The following is a 26,113-nucleotide window of genomic DNA, read 5'->3' on the forward strand; positions in this document are numbered from 1 at the left end:
TCCAGGTTCCATGCACCCAGCTCCACTCCGCCTGGCTCAGATCCCACCTGCACAATTCCTGGCTAGCCAACCACTGCCTGAACACCCCCAGAGGCCCGCTCCGGCCCCTGCTCCCAGGCCAGGGCGCTGGACCCCGCTGAGCCGCTGTATAGAAACAGCTGAGACACAGAGCCCTAGTCAGCAGGGTTGGAGTGTCTGCCCAGGTCCCACTTCCCGTCCAGCCTGGAAAGTATTCCGGGCGCACACAGCATTTCCCAGAAAGGCAACAGGTGAGCCTGCCCAGCTCAGTAGATGGCTGCCCCTGCTACGGTGGCAAGTTCTGAGGCCCAGAGGAGACAGACCCAGCCAGGATCCGAGCCCAGAGGCTCAGAGTACCAAAGCATCCTGGGAAGGCCTTGCCCGGGCCGGCCTGATGAGACCAGCCAACCGAGTTGGTTCAAAGATGGCCTCATCCTCAAATCTCAAAGGGGGTGCCCCCACTCTGTGCCCCCTGGAAGTCAGGCTGGCCAGTGCAGCAGGGAAGTCCTTCCCCGGTTCCCAGCCTCCTCCCCTTGCCCCTACCTCCTGCCTCAGAACCATTCAGGGAGGTCACAGGCTCTCCCCAGGCCCACGGTCTCTGTCCGGGCATGACAGGAGACCGGCACCTGAGGCAGAGAGAGGCATGCCTGCAGCGAAGCGCTGCCACAGATGCCCATGCGGCTCCCAGGCAGGACACTGACACCGAATGACTAACATCGAATAATTGATGTTGAATAATGGTGCTGACTAATGTTATAAACACGATCTCCGAGAACCCCTGGAGTCTCCGGGCGCCAGTGGCTCACGCTTGTAATCCTAGTTACTCAGGAGGCTGAGATCGGAGGATCACAGTTCAAAGCCAGCCCGGGCAAAGAAGGCCTTGAGACTCTTATCTCCAATGAACCACCAGAAATCCAGAAGTGGCGCTGTGGCTCAGGCAGTAGAGTGCTCACCTTGAGCTGAAGAGCTAAGGGACAGCACCCAGGCCTTGAGTTCAAGCCCCACGATGGACCAAAAATAAAAGAACCACTTGAGTCACAAAGGATAGACATGAGAATAAAGAACTGTCTCCACAAGGCAAGTTAGCTTTTGAAATAGGGTGCACCACCAGCCAAAAACCTGGCAGGCAAGCACACAGAGCAGGCAGGCTGCGGCCCACCCTATGTAGCCCTAGTGCAGCAAGCCCCACCCCTTTGCTCAGATTGGCTGGCTCAGGTTCACAATCTGCACATGATTGGCTAGTTTGAATAGCGTAGACTATATTTACAAAAGGTGACTTAGAAATAAGATGAACAGTGCACAAGTAATTTCAAAGTGTACCAGCTCCCTCCTCTTTGTTGAACAGTGTGAGATGCATCTTAATTCTATCTTGAAAAAAACCAGTTAAGACAAAACCTTACATTTCAAAAACCCTGCCTTACCCCAAATCAGTTCCTCTTTTCCTCGGTGAGAGCCAAGCCACCAGGCCAAAGAAGAAACTTCTAAGCAGTACACTTTGAGAGAAAAGACATTTTTTTTCTAAACTGGCAGCCGAGGGAGCCACACGGGGGTAGGGGGGCCACAAAGGGCGGGGGACGCAAGCCCATCTGATTTGTTTCTCTGTCGCACTGCTCTGGCCTGGGATAGGCTGTAGCACCACCCGCTTCTCCAAGACCCCGGGCTCAGAAACCCAGATCTTGGTGTGGGGTGTGCCACATGGTATCTCAAGCCCTGGCCTGGCAGAGCGTGGATGCGGGTGGACGTGGAACTCGCCTGTGAGCACCTCCACGCGTGCCTGCATGGATCTGTGTGTTCACAGGGCAATGAACCCAATCCAGGCACCAGAGTTCCCCAACGCCCGTGGGATGCCACATCATGCCTGCACGCCACGCCGGACCCGGTGCCCACCCCAGACAGCCCCGCCGGCAGGAAGGAGCACAGGAAGACACAGCTGCCTGACCCCTGATCTCAGCTGACTCCAACCAGGCCAGCCCAGGGTCCTCTGAGCCTCCCATGTGACATGTCACCACAGCCTCCAGGCACATTCTGTTTCTCTCAGGTTCCCGAGGGACAGGCACAGTCCCACGGTCCCCCTCTGCCCCTCTCAGATGGCTGCAACACAGTGGTGGGTGACAGGCAGCATCCTGGAAGCCCTCACTGAGTCAGCCGACTCAACTCCAGACAAGGCATGCACGCACACACGCGCTCACACACACACACACACACACACACACACACACACACACACACACGAAACCAAGGCATCAGGGGCTAGGTCTCCCCACCCATCCACCACAGACTTCCGTAGGAAGAGGCAGACTCTGTGGCCACAGCGCAGGGGGCAGCTCTCAGACCTTGGCTACCATACTCTAGACCAAGCCCTCGTCCACAGAATGGAGGCCCCAAGAGGCTAACCATCCTGCAAAAGTAAAAACACAAGGCCAGGCACCCAGTGGCTCACACCTGTAATCCCAGCTACTACTCAAGGAGGCTGAGAGCTGAGGATTCAAAGCCAGCCTAGGCAGAAAGTCTGTGAGACTCTTATCTCCAAGTAATGGTCAAAAAGCTGCAAGTGGAGCTGTGGCACAAGTGGTAGAGCACTAGACTTGAGCTTAAAAGCTCAGAGACAGCATCTAGCTCTCAAGTCCAAAAATAAATATAAGTAAAAACACAACACAACAAAGATCCTCCACCTAACAACACCCCCACCCCGGCCTAAGGCCAAGCCAGGCAGTACCAGGCACCCGGCATGCCTGGGAGAGCCCCAAAGGTGGAAGGAAGCCCAGTAAAGCGCTCGAGTGGCCCAGGGCCTGCAAGAACACATCCACTGCACACAAGTGTAAAGGGATGGCACACCTCCCCTAACCCGACTGCTTCCACTTTGTTCACAAACCCCAGCAACTCTGCTGAACTTTACAGAAAGATGGTTGTCAGGGGAGAATAGGAGCGTTGTAGCTTATAGCCCTGGCTGAGTTTGAATCCCAGGCCTGCTAGAGAACTAACCAGGCACTTGGACAAGCTGGCCTCATCCTCTGTGCCTCAGTTTCCTCATAGGAAGAATGAAGACATATGTGCTTTTAAGACTCTGGAGACAATCTGTGAAAGGCACACAGTATGTGTGGTGCACAGATTCTATTACCACAATTAGGTTTTTTTTTTTTTTTTTGATAGGCCAATACTTCCTGTGTAACTGCAGGGAACTCTAATCACAGAGCTTAAGCGTAATCACAACCCTGGTCATAACTTAAATGCCAACAGTCTTTACAATGGCCTTCAGATGTTGAATGTCATTAGCAGTGACTTACAGCCCAAACACCCGCTCAGGCCACACGCAAACCCCCAGGGGAAGAGAACACGGCTTCTCTAATTAGGGGAAGCCTGGTCTCCAGTTCTGGGTCTGCGCAGTCTGCGCAGTCTGCACACGGGTCCCAGACGAGGTCATTTCCCCCGCCCCCTCCCCCAAGGCTCCCATCAGGTGCAGGTGCCTTGAGCCCCACCCACCAGGGCTGGGCAGGACAACCACCTGCAGGTATCCAGGCCTCCGTCAGCTGGTCAGCCCACACCTCCTCCTGGCGGCGGCGGTGGAGCACTTGGACTTTCACCCCACCATAAGCAGTGTTTTCCAGGCTCTTCCCAGCATGCCATGCAAAGCGAAGGAGAGAGCAGCCTGAACCACCATGGCACCGGCGAGCTCTCAGGAGAACTGGCCACCTGGAACCTGGTGTCCCGGGCCAGAGAAGAAGAAAGTGCCTCTGGGGCCGCACGTCTACATTTACCTGCTCCTGGCTGCGTCCAGCCCACAGGCCCCGGCTTATCTGGTCCATTCATTATTAATTCCTCTCAGCACAGCATGCTCCGCCACTCCTCCCCGCATGGTCAGCAGAGGCCACCAGTCTGTCTGACCGCTCACAGGGCCGGCCCCATGCCCGCCATCGGGGAAGGAGGCAGCAACTCAAGAGACAGGCGCTCCAGCCACAAAGCTGTGACTACAGCATATCCCTTCCTGGCCGCTGCCCCTCCGTGGCCACCTAGCAGAAGTCCCCTCCACGTGCATACACACTAACACCGCCAGAACCCAGAGGCTCAGAGAAGGGGAACGTACCCAGCTCCCCATCCAAGGACAGCCAGCAGAGATGAGCCTCCAGCAGGAGCCACGCAACTGTGGCATGGACGCCCAGCCCTTAGAGGCTCAGTGGATCCACCTTCCGGAAGAAAATGCCCCGGTGAAAATGAAGGGAGTGGGAAGGGGCTCCACGGATCCTCAGGGTGGCACAGACCACACTACAGAACATCAGCCCCTCGGATCTCTAGTCCACAGAAAGGGAGATGTGATGGGCCAGGCTGGCATGTCTAGAATGCTGGCAACGTCGTCCCAAACTCTCCTTACCATGAGAACTCCATGGGGGCTGCTCAGCCCTGGCTCAGCTGCTAACACACCTCACAGACTCCGGTAACACGCTTCATCAGCCCCAGCACTGGGGTTTCTTTTTTGTTTTTGACTTGGTTTGTTTTTTAGCCAGTTCCGGGGCTTGAACGCAGGGCCTGGGCACGATCAAGGCTACCTACCACTCTATCACCCCAGCCACAGCTCCACTTCGGGCTTTTTGGTGATTAACTTCAGATAAGACTCTTCACATAAGACTGTCTGGGCTGACTTGGGACCATATCCTCAGATCTCAGCCTCCTGAGTGGTTAGGATTACAGGCGTGAGCCGTGGCTCTAGTCTGCTCTACTGTATGGCAAAACTGGAAGAAAGATTCTGACTCTCATGCCAACTTTTGAGGTGCAAACAGAAGGACAGCAGAGGCCACAGGAGCTGACGCTGGTGACCCAGCTGCCCCCGGCCTCACTCTGCTTCCACAGGTACCACGTCACAGAGGGAGAGGGGGGAAAACCACTTGGTTCTTCCTTGAGGAAGGACACCCCCCCCCCCCCCCCGCCTCAGTAGAGGCACAGGATAAGCAGGTGCCCAGGACTGTGCAAACAGACCTCAACCACACAGGGTCCCCTGCCCTTTCCAGGAAGTGGCTTTCTAGTGCACACCAGACCTCATGGGAACAGATGGGACAGCCATACACCCCGACACTGAGGAGGGTAGCTGAGGGCAGAGCCAGGGCCACGATAGCCACAGAGCATGAGACCCCAGCCCCCCACCTCCTAGCCACCAGGATCAAGTCCACAAACCCCCATGAGTCCCGCACTGGGAGGACCACCGGGGCTCACAGGCCCTGGGTCACCAACACAGCCAAGGTAAGGGAGAGGGCCAGACAGCCGTCACCGAGGGGCCTGGCATCCTGAGACCCCTAGGCTGTGTCATGGCTAACATCTCAGGGATTCGTTCTCTTAACAGCATGGGACAGAGACCACCCACAGATCACCAGGCAACACCAGAGACAGGTGCAAAAGCAGGCAGGAAGTCACAGGAGGTCTTCACCCAGTGCCACAGGTCAGCCACAGCCAGCTGGGAGGCAAAGGACACCCTGGCCTGGCCAGCCTACACAGACTCCTGACCAGGGTGTGCCCAGCCTTCCAGGTGGGCACATCACCTCATTCATTCTCCTAGCTGTCCCCTCCCTTCCGAGTGGAGGAAATTGAGGCACCAGAGGCTCGGGGCCCTGCCAAGGTCACAACATGGTCTCCTACTGCCTTCTACTCTTAGCCCCAAGAGAACAGTCACCCAGATTCTCCTCCAGGCCCAGCCCCGAGGGGAACCCCACTGCTGAGCCGGGCTGGGCTGGGCTCCGAGGATGGGAGACTCTGAGCTCAGATCTCAGAATTCCCTCCCAACCCACAAGAAGGCAATCCTGCAAACATCCCTCCTGAACGGGATTCCTCCTGCCCCTAGAACCACAGGACTGTCAACACCGTGCAGGTGGATGGGTCTCTGGGGGTCCTACTCAGATCTCGGGCCCTGGGGTCCCACAGCTACTGTCCCTGCCAGGGCCAGAAGCAAGGCCAGGCACACCGGGCCCAGACCAGGCTGGCTGCATCTCCGCTGGCCGCCAGGTGTGCTTGCTGGTCCTGTTCCAGACAGGTGAGGACTTCAGGCTGGGGGCTGCCACACTGGCTCCCCGCTCTTGCTGTACCCCCCCCAACACACACGCGTGCGCACACTCACATACACACACAGGCCTAGGCTCCAGCCAGGTGCCACCCCACCCCAGGTAACATCCAAACAAAAGGAGAGGCGCAGACAGAAAAGTGGGGTGCGGGGAAGGCGCAAGCGCCACAAGTTCTGGCCAGGCCATCTGGGGGTGGCCCGGTCCCGGGGCCCTCCTCCTCCCCTGCGCCCCCGGGGCCGGGCGGCGGGGCCGCGCTGCGCGGGGCTGCTCTGCCCACCCGGCGGTCTGGCCCCGCTGACCCCCCGGGCCGACGGCCGCGCACCCGGCCGGAGCCCTGCGCCCGGAGCCCTGCGCCCGGGGCTGTCTTTCTTCTCGCCCCGCCGTACCCAGGCCGGGCGGGGACGGCCGAGACGCGCGCCCGGGGCCACGCCGAGGGTCCCCGCTCCGGGCCGGGCGCTGGCGGGAGGAGCCCGGAGAGCGCGTCGAGTGGGCGCCGCCGGCCCCGGGGACGGAGCGCGGCGAGTGCCGCCGCGGTCCACGCGTGCGTCCGCGCGCGTCGCTTACCCGGCGCGGAGATCGGGGCCAGCTCTCATCCACCCGCCGCCGCGACGCCTCGGTCGCCGGCCCCGGCCCGGCTGCGCTGCACCTGCCGCCCGCCCGGGAGCCCAGCGGCGCCGGGGAGCGGGGAGGAGGCGGCCCCGCGGGTCCCGGCCACGAGCGCGGAGGCGGCGGCGCCAGGTCGCGCGCTCGCGTCCCGCTGCGCGGAGTCTGCGCGGCCCCGGGCCCGGCCTGCGCAGCCGCCGCCCCGCCCCGCGCCGCCGGGCCCCGCCCCGCGTCCTCAGGCTCCGCCCCTCCGCCTCCCGGCTCCGCCCCGCGTCCTCAGGCTCCGCCCCGAGCCTCCGCGCGGGGGCGCGCCTGCCTCTCCCGCCTCCACGCGGGGACGCGCCCGCTCCGCCGGTCACGCGGCGCCGCCTTTGTTTGGGTGGCCCACGCGGGGCCCTCCGCCGGCTCCCACGCGCACGCGCGGCCTCCCGCCAGTCACGGCCACGGACGCCACGGACACAGCCGCGCAGGGGCGCGCGCCGCAGTGGCCCGGCCTGGGCCGACACCCGGGGCGGGGCTCCCCGACACCCGGGGCGGGGCTCCCCGAGGGAAGCCCGGGAGCTGGGAGGCCCGCGCCCCGGCCCCCCCCCCCCCCCCCCCCCGGCGGCCCGGCCTGGTCCGCAGCCGCCCAGGTCCCAGTTACCCAGGTAACCGGCACCCCCGGCCGTGCCTCCCACCTGAACGGGGGTCCCAGGCCCTGAGGCCTCTTCAGGATCCAGTGTGGCCACCTTCCCCACCTGGCCTCACCCCTCCCATCGGGGCCTCGGTAAGTCCCGGCCGGGGGGTGCAGGGCCCCTCCCGCCATGTGCCAGTTTGGTGAGATAAAATAACCTTCTCTTCCTGCCTGAATCCCGCGTGGAGTTCTCTACCTGTTTTATTTGCCTTACAACATTTACGCCCAACCCCTCAGCCTCCCCAGCCTCGCCTAGGCTGAGCTTCCCTACCTGTCCCCATCCTCCCGGGAAATGAGACTTGTCTTCCTGAGACATGGGCTCAGCTATCGGGCCTCGGGGACGTGGCCCTGGCCCTGTCCTCCCAGGGTGCATCCCTGCCCTACCCCACCCAGCCTGCCCGCCAGTGTCAAAGCCACCGGCTCCACAAAGTGTCCTGTCACCCCCAGAAAGGCTCCCACCCCACCCCCACACACCCAGAGCACTGGGGAGGCCCCGCCGCCCCGTTCCCCCTGCCCCCGCCCCGTTCCCCCTGCCCCTGCCCCTGCCCCTGCCCCTGCCCCCGCCCTGTTCCCCCTGCCCCTGCCCCTGGTGTGTGTTTGGTTTTTGTCCTTTTTCCCGATGGTCCCATCAAACCAGCCAGCCCTGAAGAAAGGCTGAGCATTCACATGTGCATCCCTCCCCGATAGGGGACCCAAAAGTCCCATGTTACCCACTTAATCCACAGACAAGCCCAGAGGTGGGGCCTGGGGAGGGCTCTGTCCTTAGGAGTGGCTTCCTGCTGGTTTTGGCAGGAGTGGGATCCTGATGGAAGGGTGGGGTGGGTCTGTGGGACAGTGGGTGGGTCTAAGGGACAGTGCCTAGGCCCCAAGTTCAAGTAAGTTTCAGTACACACATGCACATGCATGCTCATATACCCATGCATGCACACACGCACACATATACATGCACACACACACAGAATGCTAACCTGCCCACAGGTCACTTCCAGCCAGAGCCACTGCCCTGGGGCTTTCCCATTCACCTTGGCCTTGGGCCAGAGCACCTTCGCCCCCACTGGCTGGATGCCCCACCTTTGGACCTGGACGCTGGCTGTTCACCATCTTGGATGCTGGCACTGGCCCTCGGCCCTTGGGCGTCTCTCTTGGGGATCAGCTGTCTCCCTGGGCCTCTGGTCCAGGGTGTTCTGACTGCTGCTCCAGGGCGTGAGCCTCGAGGGCCCTGCCCAGGAAAGGCCAGGACCTCCAGCCACACTGTATGCTCAGGAGGTGCTGAGAGTCCTCAGATACACATGTAACCCTTGGAGCCTCAGTTTCACAGTCTGCAAGTACTTTTGCCCCGGCTGGGACTGTGTCTCAACCTCTGCCTCCCCCCAGGAGATGGCTGGCAGCCTGTGGGCAAGCCGATGCCACACGGCTTCCCTGGGGGGGAAGGCACAGGAGCCCGTGCCTGCCGTCCAGGCTGCGGCCCAGGAGGTAGGCACACCCCATCCATCCACCGTAAGCGGGCTGCCCCTGACAGACCTGACACTTCTTCGTCTAAAAATGTCATGAGGGCTGGGAAGGTGGCTCAATGGTAGAGTGCTTGTCTCACATGCATGAGGCCCTGGGTCGGATCCTCAGCACCACATAAACAGAAAAAGCCGGAAGTGGCGCTGTGGCTCAAGTGGTAGAGCCCTCTCCTTGAGCAAAAGCAGCTCAGGGATAGTGTGCAGGCCCTGAGCTCAAGCCCCTGGACGGGGGAGGGGGGGAATAAAAATGCCATGGAAGGTGAAAAGTCCCGCCATTCAGCAGCCACTTTTCAGGGAAACGTGGACCCGCTCCGGTCCAGTACACCACGGCACAGGTTATATCACACTTCAGAAATGAGTCAGGCACTTAGGGGCATCTGTGTTGGATTGGGCATCGTATGGAGAGATGTGAGGTATGGAGGAGCCCCACCCTGCCCTGGAGACTGCACCCCTGCATGTTAGGCCCTGCTGGAATGCAGGTTCTCAACAGGCTTCCTCTGCCTGGGAAGAGGGGTGAGTGGCGCTGACAACAGGCCTTCCATAGAAGATTGCAACACCACCTTGGGTTCTGATTTCTCAGCCGGATGCATGCGCCACCTCTTGGTCACAGGTGGCAGTGCAGAACAGAGGCCAGAGGGCACCTCCCCCCCCCCCAGTCCACTCCCACCCCACCCCTAGGCCAGCACTTGGGGGCCCTTATGGGTACTGGCACCACTGGGCCCTGCCAGGGCCACACGGCAGAGCCTCCCTCCTTTGCAGCCCTGCCTTCGTGCTTCTTGAGGACAGACTTCTGGCCTGATTCTAGTCAAGGCTCTGCAGTCTTCCTGCAGAATGACCTTGACAAGCTTTCCCTGCTTGCCAGGGTGGTGGGCAGCCACCTTTCCTTTGGCTGCCCATTCGCTCTGAAACCATGCAGAAGCCGGTACACAACAATATGGTCCCCATGGTGGCTCACGCCTGTCATCTTAGCTACTCAGGAGGCTGAGATCTGAGGATCAAGGTTCAAAGTCAGCCCAGGCAGGAAAGTCTGTGAAACTCTTATCTCCAATAAACCACTCAGAAACCTGGAAGTGGTGCTGTGGTTCAGGGGGTAGAGCACTAGCCTTGAGCTGAAGAGCTGAAGGGCAGTGCCCAGGCCCAGAGTTCAAGCCTCGTGACTGACAAAAAAAAATGTATGTATGGATATATATATATGTGGCCCCCAAAATATTTTGTAGGGCAGAAGCCCATATGTGAGCCGACCACATGTGAAGTCAAGGTGGCCTGGCCTGCGGGCTGACATGTTCAGAACTGGACTTGAGGGCCACAGAGGGCATGAAAGAGAGAGAGGAGGCCAGGGGCAGGGTAACAGGTGCCCCTCGCTGGGCCCCCTGGGGGACAGGTGAGCGGGGGGGGGGGGGAGGGCAGAGAGCAACGCCCCGAGTGAGAAGGGACCTGGGGCAGGTCAGGCGCAGGGGTGTCACTGGAGGAAGAAGAGGGGAAGGAAGCAGGGAGGGGGAGAGGAAGGAGGGGAAGGAGAAGACAACCTCAGGAGGATCGGGTCACCTGGGTCCACCGCAGAGGTCCCAGTCCTCCGTCAGCTGGCTCCACTGCTGCAGGCCTGAGGCCAGCAGATGGTGGTCACAGTTCATGTCATGGCAGACAGGACAGGAAGCAACGTCATGGGTGGTGTCCGGGGCACATACCATTTGCAAAGACTCCCTTTCCCCAGGTCCTGCTTCCTCCGCTTCCCACAGCTCCATTTCCCAGCGTTGCCAACAGGTCATGGACCCATCACGGAACAAATCCACGGAAGAAGCCAGAACCCACAGGATCCGGTCAGAACCCATCAGCTGGCAAGGGAACTCCCAACTCAGGAGCCTGTGGGAGACACTCCATGCTCGAACCATAATAGATCCTGAAATTGAGTAGGAAGTCGCAGTGTGGACTTAGGTGGGCTCATTTTAAAACACGCATGCCTGCTCCAGCCAACAAAAATGCCTGGGGCTGAGGGCCAGCACAGGCACAGTGCACACGGCAGCATAGCCGTGCTCTGATCCCCACAGACGAGGCCAGCTCTGGGCGAGGGCGCAGCCTCCTGTCATCGCCAGTGAGGAGCCATGAAGGAAGGGTCCTGGGGGAGCTCAGCAGGGCCAGAGACCACAGGCGCCTCCTGGGAAGGAAGGTAGGACAGCAGAGCAGGTTAATCCCACATGACACTGAAAAAATCACATTTCACCTATGGAAGGAACAGGAGGGCGCAATGTCTCTGTGCCTCTGATCATATAGAATGATATTTATTGAAATGAATTCCAGGAAATGGAAAAAAATCATTACAGGACATGAGGTAGGCAGCTCATTACTTTGAAATCAATGAAACTAAAATAAATAAATAAATTTCCTCTTGTTCCTATATGAACTCTAAGTCAGGATGACATTGTGGCTGAAGAGATACTTGATTTTGTGTGTGTGGGTCAGTATAGGGGCTTGAACTCAGGGCCTGAGTGCTGTCCCTGAGCGTTTTTCACTCAAGGGTAGCACTCTACTGCTTGAGCCACAGCTCCACTTCTGACATTTTGATGTGTATTTGAAGATACGAGTCTCACAGACTGTTTGCCTGAGTTAGGTTTGAACGATGATCCTCAGATCTCAGTCTCCTGAATAGCTAGGATTACAGGTGTGAGCTACCCACACCTGGCTGATAAGTTGTTGTTTTTTATTTTTAATGATACTTCAGCCAATGAATGAAGAAGTGACAGAATTTGAGCACCAATTTGCATACTCTAGTAGATTATGGGATGGAGGGCCACAGCCATCCAAGCATCCTAACCCCTGGAAGAGAGAGAATGTGAAATGGGGTACCTACAGATGGGAGACATCACCCATGAATGAGGGGCCTCCAGATGGGGACCAGCAGCTTTGAAACCAAATATGATTGACATGCAAAGTCTGCCACGTCCAGTGTAGCAGCCACTACCCCGCAGTCCTGTTTACATTTACATTGAAATTACAACTCATTACAATTAAATGGATTCAGGTCCTGATGGCCCTAGCCACCTTCCATGGGTCAGCGGTCATGTGACCCATGCTCCCAGTGTTACCCAGCCAGGATCACGGCAGGAAGTTCATGGGGCAGCTCTCCTTCCACCAGGAAGCTCACGGGGGGCTCCCCGTGCAGGCCCCTGACCCCTGGAGGGAGGGGGGTCCCCTTAGAGAGGGCCTGTCCTGAGCAGAGTCAAGGGGCCACAAACAATGGGCTTGTCATGGGCTCTCCCCACCCCCACAGGGACCCAAGAAAGCCCGGAGCCTTCCCCTCACGGATGGGGGCGGGGCGCGGAGCCGGCGCCACAGGCCCACGCCACAGCCACAGCACCACCGGGCTCTCTGCCAGATGCTCCCCTCCAAGTCCTCAGGCTCATCAAGGTCCCCTGAGACGCCACAGAATCTCTGAAGTTGCTCTCGTGACCAGGGTCCCCCCCCCCCCGCCTGCAGAGTGCCCTCCAAGCTCAACCCAGACTTCCTGTTTCTCACAGCCCCAAAGATCCACTCTGAAGGTCCCTCAGAATCCCCCATGACTCCTACAAGAACCTCCACAGAGACCCCAACCCCCCCCCCCCCCGTCCCACCCCATCCTCCCCCGGCCCTCCACGGCCCAAGCCCTCCAGGCATCTCCTGATGCCCACCCTGCCCTCCTCCTGTATCCTTTCCTGGACGGGGTTTGCAGGGTGGGCCTCGCGCCCTGCTATCTGCCATTGGTCCTGAGCTGACCTATGGCGTGGTGCCTTGGCCACACTGACAGCTCTGGCAAGACTGTGTAGCTGTCCGCAGCTCTGCCCCCTGGCAAGGCAGTGCCCTCTAGTGGCCACAGCTGGAGACACTTGGATGTGGCTGCCCCAAACACCCAGGCGTGGCAGGGCCCCCCCCGCCCCCGCGTCCCCCCCACACTGGGCTGGAGTCTGCATACCACCTGGGCTCTGTCAGCTGGGGCTGCAGACTGGAAGGGGCTTTGCTGCGGTGCAGAGACCAGAGCCCTGTGCACATTTGGTCTGGTGGCCTGGGCATTGCACCTACCAGGTGTCAATCTCAGGGATAGTCCCTGGAGGGATGGACAGGCCCGGTGACCTCCCAACGCTGCCCCTGCCTACGGCAGTGTATCCTGCGGTGGGGGGCTCCAACACGGACATGAACTGTGATGTAAGACCTTGGGGGATGGCCTGCATCCCACACAACGCTTCTGAGATGTCACGCCTTTTCGGGTCTCGGCTCCTGCCGAGTCCCGAGGCTGTCAGGGGTTGTGCTGCGAGCTGCGCGGGAAGCCCGGGCCTGCCTGGGCAGGGACCCTGCTCTGCAGCCAGCCAGTGGAGGCTTCCGGAGGACAGCCAGCACCTCCCAGCCTGCCCGGCACACCCTCGCCCCGCGAACCGTGACACCGCCGTGGGGACCAGCTCAGCTCTTCCTCCAAGGGCCGCCTCCCTGACCCCAGGGGCCAGGCCGTCCTGAGCGCCAGCCTCCAGGCTTCCTGTTGCTTTGTGGGTAGACTAGGCGTTCTGTCGGACCTCAGAACCATCTCAGACCAGCACACGCACGAAGCTGCCAGGAGAGCTTGCCCCTTCCTTGTGTTGGTTTATCTCCAGGGAGATCCAGACCAGCACTGACCCCTGGCAGAGCAGCCCCAGCCCAGCAGGACCAGAACTTGCCTTTGCCCAGTAGTTTTGTTTTTTTGGCCAGTCCTGAGGCTTGAACTCAGGTCCTGGGCACTGTCCCTGAGCTTCTTTTGCTAAAGGTTAGCGCTCTACCTCTTGAACCCCAGTGCCACTCCTGGCCTTTTCTGTGTATGTGGTGCTGAGGAATTGAACCCAGGGCTTCAGGCATGTGAGACAAGCACTGTACCACTGAGCCACCTTCCCAGCCCTGCCCAACAGTTTAACCACAGTTTCTGAAGTGGGCCTCAATGGCTGCGGCTGACTTGGCTGGTCACATGCCCATCCCTGAGGCATGGGAACTGGGTTTAGATCTCCTTGGGCCACATGGGCTGGGGGAGGGGTGGGGGGTGGTAGCGCAGGAGGTGGGGTGCAATGAACTGGCCAGGCAGCCTCAGTGGCCACCCGGTTGTGTTGGATCCTCACAATACTAGTTTCTTAGGTAGGGTCAGAGTGCCCTAGTACTGCCCTACAAAGACAAGCACAAAGCAGAGGTTGCATGCAGGCGGGGCTGTGTGCCTCTGGCCTTGGTACGTGGCGTTCTCTGTGTCTGGAACAGCCCTGCACCCTTTCCCTTCCCCCCAGTAGTGCCTCACTCTGTAGGACTAGGGTCCTCGAAATCCCACGTGGAAACACTTCCTCTCTCACTCTGTCCTCCTGCTCCTCCTCTCGTATCTATTGCCTCCTTTTCTTTTTTCTTTTTTTGTCGGTCATGGTGCTTGAACTCTGGGCCTGGGCGCTGTCCCTCAGCTCTTCAGCTCAAGGCGAGCGCTCTACCACTTGAGCTACAGCGCCACTTCCGGTTTTCTGGTGGTTTTATTGGAGATAGGAGTCTCACGGTCTCTCCTGCCCGGGCTGGCTTTGAACCGCGATCCTCAGATCTCAGCCTCCTGAGTAGCTAGGATTACAGGCGTGAGCCACCAGCGCCCGGCTTATTGCCTCCTTTTCTTTCCAGGGTTGACTCAACTCTTCTCCAGTTCACTGATTCTCCCTGCGGAGGATTTTCATTCTCACATTGATGTTTTTTGTTTTTGTTGTTGTTTTTATGCCAGAACTGGGGCTTGAACCCAGGGCTTCATTTCTCACTCTTATTTCACTTTTTTTTTGTTTGAGGCTGCCATTCTACTACTTGAACCACATCACCATTTCTGGCCTTTTGGTGGTTAATATGAGAAAAGAATTTCAAGCCAGGCACTGGTGGCTCACACCTGTAATCCTAGCTAACTCAGGAGGATGAGATCTGAGGATCATGGTTCAAAGCCAGCCCGGGCAGGAAAGTCCGTGAGACTCTTTATCTCCAATAAACCACTAGAAACCTGGAAGTGGTGCTGTGGCTCAAGCAGTAGAGTGCTTACCTTGAGCTGAAGAGTGCAGGGATAACGCCCAAGCCCAGAGTTCAAGCCCCATGACCACCCCCCCCCCAAGAAAAGAAAAAAGAAGAATTTTACAAATTTGTCTGCCCAGGCTGGTTTCAAATTTTGATCCTCCTAGCTACTCTTCCTGAGTAGCTAGGAATACAAGTACAAGCCACTGGTGCCCAGTAAATCTGCTCAGTATTTTAAAACACAGACTCCTTTTTTTTTTTTTTTGCCAGCCCTGGGGCTTGAGCTCGGGGCCTGGGTGCTGCCCCAAGCCTCTTTGTGCTCAAGGCTAGCACTCTACCACTTGAGCCACAGTGCCACTTCCAACCTTTTCTGAGTAGTTTTGTTAGAGATAAGAGTCTCATGGACTCTTATTCCCAGTCTGACTTCAAATCATGATCCTCAGATCTCAGCCTTCTGAGTAGCTAGAATTACAGGTGTGAGCCAGCAATGCTTGGTCTCTCTCCTCCTCTTTTAAAGATCTTCTGTCTTTTAGCCTTTTAATATTGATGTTCATAAGGGTCCAGATGGTATGCACAGGGAAGCACATGCACCCTGCATCCTGCAAAGAAACCAACTGGCCAGGTTTAGCAGACATTGCTTGCGGGACCTGAATGAGGTGCTGATGGAGGCTGATGGCCCCCACGCCCCTGTAGAGCATGTGGCAGCATGCCACGGGTGTCAACTCAGATCGGAGTGTCTTGGCTTGCTAGGCACCCACAGCACAAACCCCTTCCCCGGGGCCCAGCGGGGCAGCTCGGGCCTATTCACGGTGTCCTCATCCATCTTCTCTTTTGATCAGGGAAGGGGCTGGGGCTTCGGGGGAGCTGCAGATCGCAGCATGCTCAACGCATTCCTGCAGAGCCTGACTCACTGCTCCTGCCCGGGTGACGGCTTCGCTGCCAGCAGGGCCGTGGGCCTGGGCGCTCCTGCTGCCAAGGCTGGAGCCAGTGGTGATGGGGCGGCCTATGTGTGTAGGCTGCTGCCCCGGCAGACGGCCTCCCTGCAGCTTCCAGAGCCGGCCTCTTCTCCCTGTCCCTTGGGCAGGAGCGGTTTATCAGGGCTAGTCCTTCTCACTGTGGGGGGAGGGGGGGGCGGGGAGGGTTGGGCTTGGCACCCTCTCGTCCTCTCCCTCATCTGACCACCGAAAGGCCGAAGGTTCCTGGGCAGACTGAGACTGGGACCCCTTCAAAGGACTCTGCATGTGAGCACAGAGTGGCCAGCGGCTCGGGGCTCAGGGAAGGCCTGACACCCCCTGGACTTTGTCTCGTGTCCTTCCTGGGCATCCTGGGAGGATGAGGCCTTCTGTCCTTCTGTTTCCCAGCCAGCAACCCTCCCCCTCCCTCCCCCAACACTGAGTGGGATGACGGGATCCAGCAGGCCTGTGCTCTGTTCCTAACACGTCCCTGTGTCCCTCCACCCAGGGTGCTGGGCTCGGGGCCTAAGTGCTGTGAAAGTGTGTGTGTGTGTGTGTACATTCCATTTGTGATGCTGACTGCTGACACAAAGGGGCAATTTTCAGCGGCTGATGCGGGAGCCTGGCCCTTCACGGCGAATGGCCCCCCGCCCTTCCCTTGTCACCTGGGTGGGGCTCCCCGAGGGAAGGCAGAGCACTAGGATTGGGTCCCAGGCTTCTTGAGCCTCGAGCTGGGGTCCCTTTTACATCTTTTCATCTTCTCAGAAGACGCACTCAGGACTTGCACCTTCTTTATATTCTCTGGGTCTCCCCTGACCTCGGCAGAATCTCCTAGAAAATCTATTCTTGACACGGAAGACAGTAGAGCCGGCCTCCCCAGCCTGGCTTGGTGACGGTGGTCAGACAGGGCTGCCAGTGACCACCGCAATGGTAACGGTGAAGAAATGCGGCTGCCCGGCCCCTGCACCCGGGCTGTGGCGCTCCGAGCTCCGGGCTCCCTTTTTACCCCCCTCAGGAAGCCCCCTGTCTGTCTGTCCACACCTGGGGCTGCCCCTCCTCTGGTGGCCTTGTTCAAACGCCACAGCGGCACCCTGCAGGCGTGTGGCCGGGCCCTGCCCACAGTCCTCGGGCTGATGCAGCCAGCACACATCCTTAGCCCCAGGAGGCAGGCAGCGGGAAGGGGGTCACGCAGCGGGTACCGCAAAGGAGGGGCTCTCTCAGGGTGGCTACAGCCCAGAGGTCCAAGAGTGGGCACATGCCCAGGGCACAGGCAGTGCGGCAAACCCACGGTCAGGGGCAGCACTGCAACTGGCCACTAGGGGCCAGTGCAGCCCAGAGATGGAGCCTGTGTGCCTGCTCTCACTGCTGCTGGGGGGCGGGGGGGGGGGGTCACAAGGTGGACAACAGCAGATGCCAGAGCAGAGCCCTTGATGAAGCTCCAGCCCCAAGCCTGTCAGTCGAGCAATCTGGAGCCTTCCAGAACCTTCCTGAAGTTCAAGCTCCCCAGGATCCTGGAGCAAAGCTCTCCAGGAATGGGTGCTGGTGGGTCAGGTGCGGACATCTCCGGTTACTGGAAGGGAGCAAGTCTGGGGAGGGATCAGGCTGCCATCCGTTCCTTGGCAGAGGTGACATAGTACCATCTGTGTTTGGGTGGGGTTTGGCACCTTTTTAGCAGGAACATATTTTCTGGTTTTTGTCATAAGCTTAGCTGTGGTCTTTCAGGGAAGGCTGATTGGGATCTGAATTCCCTTCACCCTCTTGCTTCTATTAACATCTTAATTAATGTAAGTCTCTGGGAGTTTGGGTTCCATGTTTTAACTTTCAAGATTTTTCCATGAGTTAAACCCCACCAAATTGGGGGCGGGTGGGTGGTGTGGAGAAGACAGAGCTCTGCTTGCCAGGGTTTCTTCCTATGAAGCCCAGGGGAGCAGAATTACAACTTGACTAATCCATCACACCTGTAATCCCGCTACTCAAGAGGCTGAGATCAGGGAAATAATGGTTCAAAGCCAGCCTGGGCAGAAAAGTCAGAAAAGACAGTTATTTCCATCCCAAAGTAGCCAGCAAAAAGTCAGGCTAGAGGAATGGCTCAAGTGGTACAGCACCAGCCCAGCAAGAGTTTAAATGCCTGGTCCAATCATATATACTGAGTATGTGAGGAATTGATTCTAGTATTTATTTAGATCCTGGTCCTCCACAAAATAAACAAAACAAAATATTGAATTCATACTCAACATCAGAAACTCAGAGTTTCAAATTTCAACAAACAATTCTGACTCTTTTTTGTGCCAGTAAGGGAAGGGGGGGCTTGAACGCAGGGCCTAGCTGCTGGTTAATTGGAGATGAGCCTCAAGGGGCTCAGCTTGCTGAGTAGCTAGGATTCCAGGCTTCTGCCGTAGTGTAAGCCATTCTAAGTACAACAAACATCTCATGGAGTCCTTGTTCCCAGGTGTCCTGGTGTAAGATTGACTTGGGTTGTTCCTAGTCTCTCCTAAGGGAGGAGCCCCTGAAGCCAGTGGGGATGAGGGAGCCCTGGCGTGGGGGAAAGGAGGAGGTATCTCTAGTGGAAGCCATTTCAGACAGAGCATTGGAGCAGGACGGTGGCCACCACTCCCTCCGGTGGTGCTGGGGGAGGCCACCACCCAGCTGCCTCATTCTCCCCTGAGCCCCGGGTGCCTCCCGTCCTGTCTCTGGGGCTCACTCCCCTTTCTCCAAGCACCTGGGCAGATGGGGTCAGCGCCCGGCAGAACCCACAGGAAACGGGCCCGTGCACGTGGACGCAGTGAGCTCCACCCCTGAGCTCCACACACGCATCCCAGCAGCTGATGTGGGTCACTGTAAGGGTTGGCTTTGAGTGACTCGGGTCGGGAGCAGGGCCTGGAGCGTGCTGGGCAAGCGTGCTCCCCCAACACACCCACTTCTGTCCCTTGGATACAACGGGACCACCCTGCTGTGCCCCAACAAGTTGCAGCCTGTCTTTTCATTCCAATCTCCCTCCCTCATTTAAAACCGTGGACTTGTGCATGCGTGAGAGGAGGAAGTACGCGGAGCCTGTGCGTGAGTTTCAGTGAAGTCCAGAAAATCAACACACACTGGGTGATGTTCAGTGCAGAAGGGATCTCCCTGGCCCCTATCTCCCTGGATCTATCTTAATCCCCTCCCTACTTTCTTTCTTTTCTTCTTGTGGGTGCTCCTCAGCACAGCTCTGTTTGGGGTTTGGGCTGTGAGTAGATTCCCTTTGGCTTTTGGCCTTGTGCAGACATTCTGTTACCTACTTTGGTCCACTGGACCAGGAAATGATGCATGCTGGGTAGTCCTTGCGGTTACCTTGGAAGCCTGCAGGTGTCTGGTTCCAGCAAAGCATGCCCACACCTGAACCCATTCACTGCATTTAAATGTTGTTTATTTAAGCCCAACCCACCCTATTTAAAGCCTGATTGCAAAAGTGGTTCTTCAGCTCCCCTCTTTCTGAGCTCTTTCACACCCCAATGTAGAGCTTTCCACCCTGGGCATGGGTATTCTCCCTGCCTTCTAGTCCCTGGACCCCTACTTGGGGGGGTGAAGTCTGAGTCCTGGCCCAGTCACAGTCAGGGGATGGGCTTTCCTCCTCTTCCTCTCCCTCCCCCCCTCTCTCACACATGCGCGCGCACACACACACACACACACACACACACACACACACACACACACACACACACACACACACACACACTTCCCCATGGGACTTGCCAGTTGGAAACTCCCGACCTGGCAGTGGTGGTGGGGAACCTCTTCTGGGCCCAGGGCCATTTGGATGTTTATAATGTCATTCTGGGGGCCACACAAAAATGATCAATACAGGCAGATGGCCTGGGGAAGGCTACAAGCACCATACATGTCTGATTGTCTTACACCAAGTGATTTTACTGTTCCCCACGCCCAAGTGAAGTTTACATCAATAAAATGTGTTCCGATTGTATTCAGATAGGAACAGCAACTTGGAGCAAAACTGATGGAATGTATGAGACACACAATGACAGAGAACCCTTGCCATCTTGTGTGTGTGTGTGAGAGAGAGAGAGAGGAGAGGGAAAAAAAGAAAGAAAGAAAGAAAGAGAAAAAAAGAAAGAAAGAAAGAAAGAAAGAAAGAAAGAAAGAAAGAAAGAAAGAAAAAGAGATAGAGTGTATTGGGGCCTGAACTCAGGGACACCTGCAATCCCTAGGCTTTTTTTTGCTCATGGCTGGTGCTCTACCACTTGAGCCACACCTCCACTTCCTTTTTTGCCAATTAATTGGAAATAAGAAATCCTGGACTTGTCTGCCTGGGCTGGCTTTGCATCCGATCTTCAGATCTCAGCCTCCAGGATAACTACAGGTTATTACAGGTGCCCAGCTCCTGGCCTAGTTCCTAAAGTTGCTACCCTCGCCCTCACTTTCTGGGCTCAGCTCTCCGCTGCCACCTAGGACTGGAGACCCTCCCGGGTCAGCCTGCACTGCCTCAGCTGGTCCCTCTGGAACCCGAAGGCCGCCCCCCCCTCCACGGCTCGGTGGGGTGGGAGACCTGAGGGGCTGCAGCGAGCTTGGCCACGGCTGAAGGGAGGGCCAGGATGTGGAAGCCCGCCTCCAGGCTGCACTCTTCAGAAGGGGGGCTCTCCTAGAGCTAAAGTCCCCCCCACTTTCTCCTCCCCAGGCACGGGCCTCACATTCTTCTGTCTCGCCCTCCCCGTGGCTGCCCCACCCCCCCCCCCCCCCCCCCGTCCCCAGCATCCTGGGGCGCAGCGGCCAGTGGCAGGGACACCAGACACGGGCGCGGATTCCGGGGCGGCAGCACGCGTGGGGAGCGTCGAGCTCACTTCCACCCCCCACCCTATGGCGAGCAGGGTTGTTTTTCTCTCCGTGTAAAACCTGTGCTTTAAGCGAAGTGGAACCTGAATCCAGTTAGTCGCCCGCTGGTTTTCCAAGTCTGGACGACTCTGCCCTCGGCGCGCCTCTCCTCGGCGTGCACCTGTGCCCTGCGCCGCGGCGACCCAGCAGGTCCCTGTCCCGCACCCCTGGGTCCCATCCACGCGCCTGGGGGCTGCGGGCCCGCGAGCAGCCCTGCCAGGTGGGGTCTGAGGCTTTGGACCGCGCCTGGCACGGGGACCGGCGGAGCCCCCGCCCGGTCGGCCGCGGAGGACGGAGGTCCCACCTCGCCTTTCCGCGTCCCGCTCCCCGGGCCGCGCCCCCCGCGGAGGCCCGGGCCCGGTCGGCCGCCGGGGGTGGGCCTGGCCCCGCCTCGCCCCGGCCGCGCCCGCGCGTCGCCATGGTGACCACCGCGGCGCGCACCTCCGGGCCGGCTCCCCCAGGGGCCGAACAATAAGCTGCGGGGCCGGGGCCGGACCGGGGCGGGCCCGGGGCGGGGCGGGGCGGGGGCGGGGCGAGCGCGGGCCACCGAGCGCACCGCCTGGGCAGCCCCGAGTCGCCAGGGTCCGCGAGGCGCAGCCCGGCCGGGACAGCCTGGGCCGCGCAGCCCCCGCCCTTGCCGGGTCCGCGCCGCCGCCCACGCCCGCCGGGCCGAGCCCGCGCCGGGGCCGCCCGGAGCCGCCCGGAGCCGCCGCGGCCGCAGGTTGACGCGCGGCGCCCTCCTGGGACGCGCGCAGGAGCCATCTTGAAACCAACTTCGCAAACTTTCGCTCAGGGCTCTCCGAGTGGAAGCCGCGGGGAGGCCGGGCGCGCGGTCCCCGGCGGACCTGCCGGGGCTCCCGGGGAGGCGGGGCGCGGGCTGTCCCGGGGGCCCGTCGCGAGGCGCCTGGGAGCCGCCCCCCGGCCGCGCCGGGTGCATGCGGAGGCGCGCCGGGTGCATGGATTGTGCTCGGGAGCCCGGCTCGGGCTCGGGCTCCGGGCCATGGCGCCGTCGCCGCCGCCCGTGCTGCCCGCGATGGTGTTCCTGGCCGCCGCCGCCGTCCTACCGGCGCTGGGGTCGCGAGCGGCCGCCGGGGAGCCGCGCGCGCCCGGCGGGGTCCGCGCCGTCGCCCTCGGGCCCGGCTGGGTCTCTTTGCTGGACGCCGATCGCGCGGCCCGGGCGCCGCGGGGACCGCTGGACGTGAGCCGGGCCGGACCGCAGGCGGGCCGGCGCCGCGGGCCGCGCGCGGGGTCCCCGGACTGTGCGCGCGCCGGGGCGCAGCCGCCGCCGCTGCCGGCCCGCCCGGGCACTGCGGGCGCCCCGACGGCTCGGAATCGGTTGCTGCGGGCGCGCGCCCCGGGCTCCGGCCGCGGGGCCCGGCTGCGCCGGCGATCGGCTGCGGGCGCGGAGCTGCGCGCGCGGGCCGCGCTCCCGGCGCCGGGGCTCCGCGGGGCGCTCTGCTTCCCAGTGCCTGGCGGCCGCGCGGCCCCACTGCTGGTCGCCCCGGCTGCCCTCCCTTCCTGCCGCTGCCCGCCTCGCTCCGGGTCCCGTTGCCCGCGCCGTCCCGTCTGCCCGCCGCGCCTGCCGTGCGCCCCGCGGCCCGCGGCCCGCGCCGTCCGGGCGGAGCTGGGCGGGGAGGCGGCACCATCGCCATCGCCGCGGCCCCCGGTGCCCAGCCGGCTGCGGGGCGGGGCGCGGGCTGCGCGGCGGGCCCGGCGGGGCGCGGGCGGCAGCTCCAGCCCGCAGTTCCCGCTGCCCAGCTACCAGGTGTCGGTGCCTGAGAACGAGCCCGCGGGCACGGCGGTCATCGAGCTGCGCGCCCACGACCCCGACGAGGGCGAGGCCGGGCGCCTGAGCTACCAGATGGAGGCGCTGTTCGACGAGCGCTCCAACGGCTACTTCCTCATCGACTCGGCCACGGGCGCGGTCAGCACGGCCCGCGCGCTGGACCGCGAGACCAAGGACACGCACGTGCTGCGGGTCAGCGCCGTGGACCACGGCTCGCCGCGCCGCTCGGCCGCCACCTACCTCACCGTGACGGTCAGCGACACCAACGACCACAGCCCGGTCTTCGAGCAGTCCGAATACCGCGAGCGCGTGCGCGAGAACTTGGAGCTGGGCTACGAGGTGCTGACCATCCGCGCCACCGACGGCGACGCGCCCTCCAACGCCGACATGCGCTACCGCCTGCTGGGGGGCGGCGGCGGCGTGTTCGAGATCGACGCGCGCTCCGGGGTGGTGCGCACCCGCGCGCTGCTGGACCGGGAGGAGGCGGCCGAGTACCACCTGCTGGTGGAGGCCAACGACCAGGGCCGCAACCCGGGCCCACTCAGCGCCACGGCCACAGTGCACATCGTGGTGGAGGACGAGAACGACAACTACCCCCAGTTCAGCGAGAAGCGCTACGTGGTGCGCGTGCCCGAGGACGTGGCGGTCAACACCCCCGTGCTCCGCGTGCAGGCCACGGACCGCGACCAGGGCCAGAACGCGGCCATCCACTACAGCATCGTCAGCGGCAACCTGAAGGGCCAGTTCTACCTCCACTCCCTGAGCGGGAGCCTGGACGTCATCAACCCGCTGGACTTCGAGGCCATCCGCGAGTACACGCTGCGCATCAAGGCGCAGGACGGGGGCCGGCCCCCGCTCATTAACTCCTCGGGTCTGGTGTCCGTGCAGGTGCTGGATGTGAACGATAATGCCCCCATCTTCGTGAGCAGCCCCTTCCAGGCGGCCGTGGTGGAGAACGTGCCCGTGGGCCACTCCGTGCTGCACATCCAGGCCGTGGACGCGGATGCCGGGGAGAACGCACGCCTGCGCTATCGCCTGGTGGACACGGCGTCCGCTGCCCTGGGCCGCGGCGGCAGCGCCGGTCCCGAGGACCCCGTCTCCGCCCGAGACTTTCCCTTCCAGATCCACAACAGCTCGGGTTGGATTACCGTGTGTGCCGACCTGGACCGGGAGGAGGTGGAACGCTACAGCTTTGGCGTGGAGGCGGTGGACCACGGCTCGCCACCCATGAGCTCGTCGGCCAGCGTGTCCATCACCGTGCTGGACGTAAACGACAACGATCCCATGTTCACACAGCCCGTGTACGAGCTCCGTCTGAACGAGGACGCGGCGGTGGGGAGCAGCGTGCTCACCCTGCAGGCCCGGGACCGCGACGCCAACAGCGTGATCACCTACCAGCTGACCGGGGGCAACACCCGCAACCGCTTCGCGCTCAGCAGCCAGAGCGGTGGCGGCCTCATCACCCTGGCGCTGCCGCTGGACTACAAGCAGGAGCGGCAGTACGTGCTGGCCGTGACGGCATCCGACGGCACGCGCTCGCACACTGCGCAGGTCTTCATCAACGTCACAGACGCCAACACCCATCGGCCCGTGTTCCAGAGCTCCCACTACACAGTGAGCGTCAAGGAGGACCGGCCCGTGGGCACCTCCATCGCCACCATCAGTGCCAGCGACGAGGACACGGGGGAGAACGCGCGCATTACCTACGTGTTAGAGGACCCCGTGCCGCAGTTCCGGATCGACCCCGACACCGGCACCATCTACACCATGACGGAGCTGGACTACGAGGACCAGGCCGCCTACACCCTGGCCATCACTGCCAGGGACAACGGCATCCCGCAGAAGTCAGACACCACCTCCCTGGAGATCCTGATCCTCGACGCCAACGACAACGCACCCAGGTTCCTGCGGGATTTCTACCAGGGCTCTGTGTTTGAGGACGCGCCCCCGTCCACCAGTGTCCTACAAGTCTCTGCCACTGACCGGGACTCGGGCCCCAATGGCCGCCTCGTGTACACCTTCCAGGGCGGGGATGACGGCCATGGAGACTTCTACATCGAGCCCACGTCCGGCGTGGTCCGCACCCAGCGCCGGCTGGACCGAGAGAACGTGGCTGTGTACAACCTGCGAGCTCTGGCGGTGGACCGGGGCAGCCCGGCTCCCCTCAGCGCCTCTGTGGAGATCCAGGTGACTGTGCTGGACATCAACGACAACCCGCCTGTGTTCGAGAAGGATGAGCTGGCGCTGTTTGTGGAGGAGAACAGCCCCGTGGGGTCAGTGGTGGCCAGGATTCAGGCCCACGACCCGGACGAAGGCCCCAACGCGCAAATCATGTACCAGATCGTAGAGGGCAACGTGCCGGAGGTCTTCCAGCTGGACCTGCTGAGCGGGGACCTCCGGGCCCTGGTGGAGCTGGACTTCGAGGTCCAGAGGGACTACGTGTTGGTGGTCCAGGCTACATCGGCCCCCCTGGTCAGCCGGGCCACGGTGCACATCCGCCTCTTGGACCAGAACGACAACCCACCCGAGCTGCCCGACTTCCAGATTCTGTTCAACAACTATGTCACCAACAAGTCCAACAGCTTCCCCAGTGGGGTGATCGGACGCATCCCGGCCTACGACCCCGACCTGTCGGACAGCCTCAACTACACCTTCCTGCAAGGCAACGAACTGCACCTGCTGCTGCTGGACCCCGCCACGGGCGACCTGCAGCTCAGCCGGGACCTGGACAACAACCGGCCGCTGGAGGCGCTCATGGAGGTGTCTGTGTCGGGTGAGTGGCCTGGGGACGGGAGGGGCTGCTCCCTGGGGGCTGCGCAGAGAGCCCCGGGGACCCACCAGGAGCCCTGCCGGCATGCCGGGGCACATCCGGGCAGGGCATCGGCTGCCCAGGTCACGGGCTTGCCAGGCCCGGCGAGGTGGGGGAGGCGTTGGTTGCTTCCCTCTGCAGTTTTGCAGGGAGCAGGCCTGGACTTCTTCAAGTTCAAGTGCAGGGATTCTGGGTGCTTTTCCAGAGTGATGCCAATAAACCCTGGCCCCAGGGTTATCCGGGTCATCTGGTTTGTTCAGTGATGTCCTCTAGTCTGCTTGTCTCATAGGGAGGTGTCTAGAAGGATCAAAGGTCACTGCCTGCTCCAATGTGCCAATTAGCTCCCGGGTGGGACCGTTGGAAATTGCAGGATGGTCCCTGAGTCAGCCTGTAAGACGTCTGCTGTTTGCTAGTCTCGCTTCTCTGTCTCCTCCAGATAATAACAAGGACCGGCTCAGGGTGGCTGTCTCCGGGCTGCTTTTTGAAAAGCGCAGTGCTGTTTGATCTCTGCTCATGGTCACGGGCTTTTCCTTTGAGAGTGTGTTGAGAGGCCCCTCGTCTCACAGGTGGAGCTGGTGTGGGATCCCAGTGGCCCTGCTCCCAGCCAGAAGGGAGAGGAAATGTCTGTCTGTCGCCAAGGCTGGGCGGCCACGTGGGCCGTCGACGCAGCTGACCCCTGCCTGCCAGGCCTGTGGGGTGGGGGCCAGGAGGACAGTGGAGGTGTGGGAAGCGGGAGACCCGGAGGAGAGGGGCTTGGGCCGGGGTAAGGTAAGTGAAGGGCCCCCAGGGGCTTTGTGAGGGGCCCTGTCTGCTTGGCTGGTATCCCCAGATGCGATGCAGGCAGGTGACCAAAATA

At 60.9% G+C, this 26,113-nt stretch overlaps 2 protein-coding genes across 2 annotated transcripts in view; one reads left to right on the top strand and one right to left on the bottom strand.

Annotated features, from left to right (window-relative positions):
• Gramd4 (GRAM domain containing 4) overlaps nt 1-6,705 on the bottom strand; it is a 68,692-nt gene extending 61,987 nt beyond the window's left edge. The window contains exon 1 of the mRNA XM_042697983.1: nt 6,624-6,705. Coding sequence (XP_042553917.1) covers nt 6,624-6,652 — 29 coding nt within the window. The 5' untranslated portion in view covers nt 6,653-6,705. The remainder of the gene's footprint in view (nt 1-6,623) is intronic.
• A 14,957-nt stretch (nt 6,706-21,662) lies between these two features.
• Nucleotides 21,663-25,761, top strand: LOC122123567 (cadherin EGF LAG seven-pass G-type receptor 1-like). Its single transcript, XM_042697927.1, has 2 exons — nt 21,663-25,221; nt 25,694-25,761. The coding sequence occupies exons 1-2, from the start codon at nt 21,663-21,665 to the stop codon at nt 25,759-25,761; spliced, it is 3,627 nt and encodes a 1,208-aa protein (XP_042553861.1).
• Nucleotides 25,762-26,113: the final 352 nt, after the last annotated feature.

Source organism: Dipodomys spectabilis, unplaced genomic scaffold (genome assembly GCF_019054845.1).
Source record: "Dipodomys spectabilis isolate Male_0828 unplaced genomic scaffold, ASM1905484v1 ptg000230l, whole genome shotgun sequence".
In the NCBI taxonomy this organism is placed as follows: Eukaryota; Metazoa; Chordata; class Mammalia; order Rodentia; family Heteromyidae; genus Dipodomys; species Dipodomys spectabilis.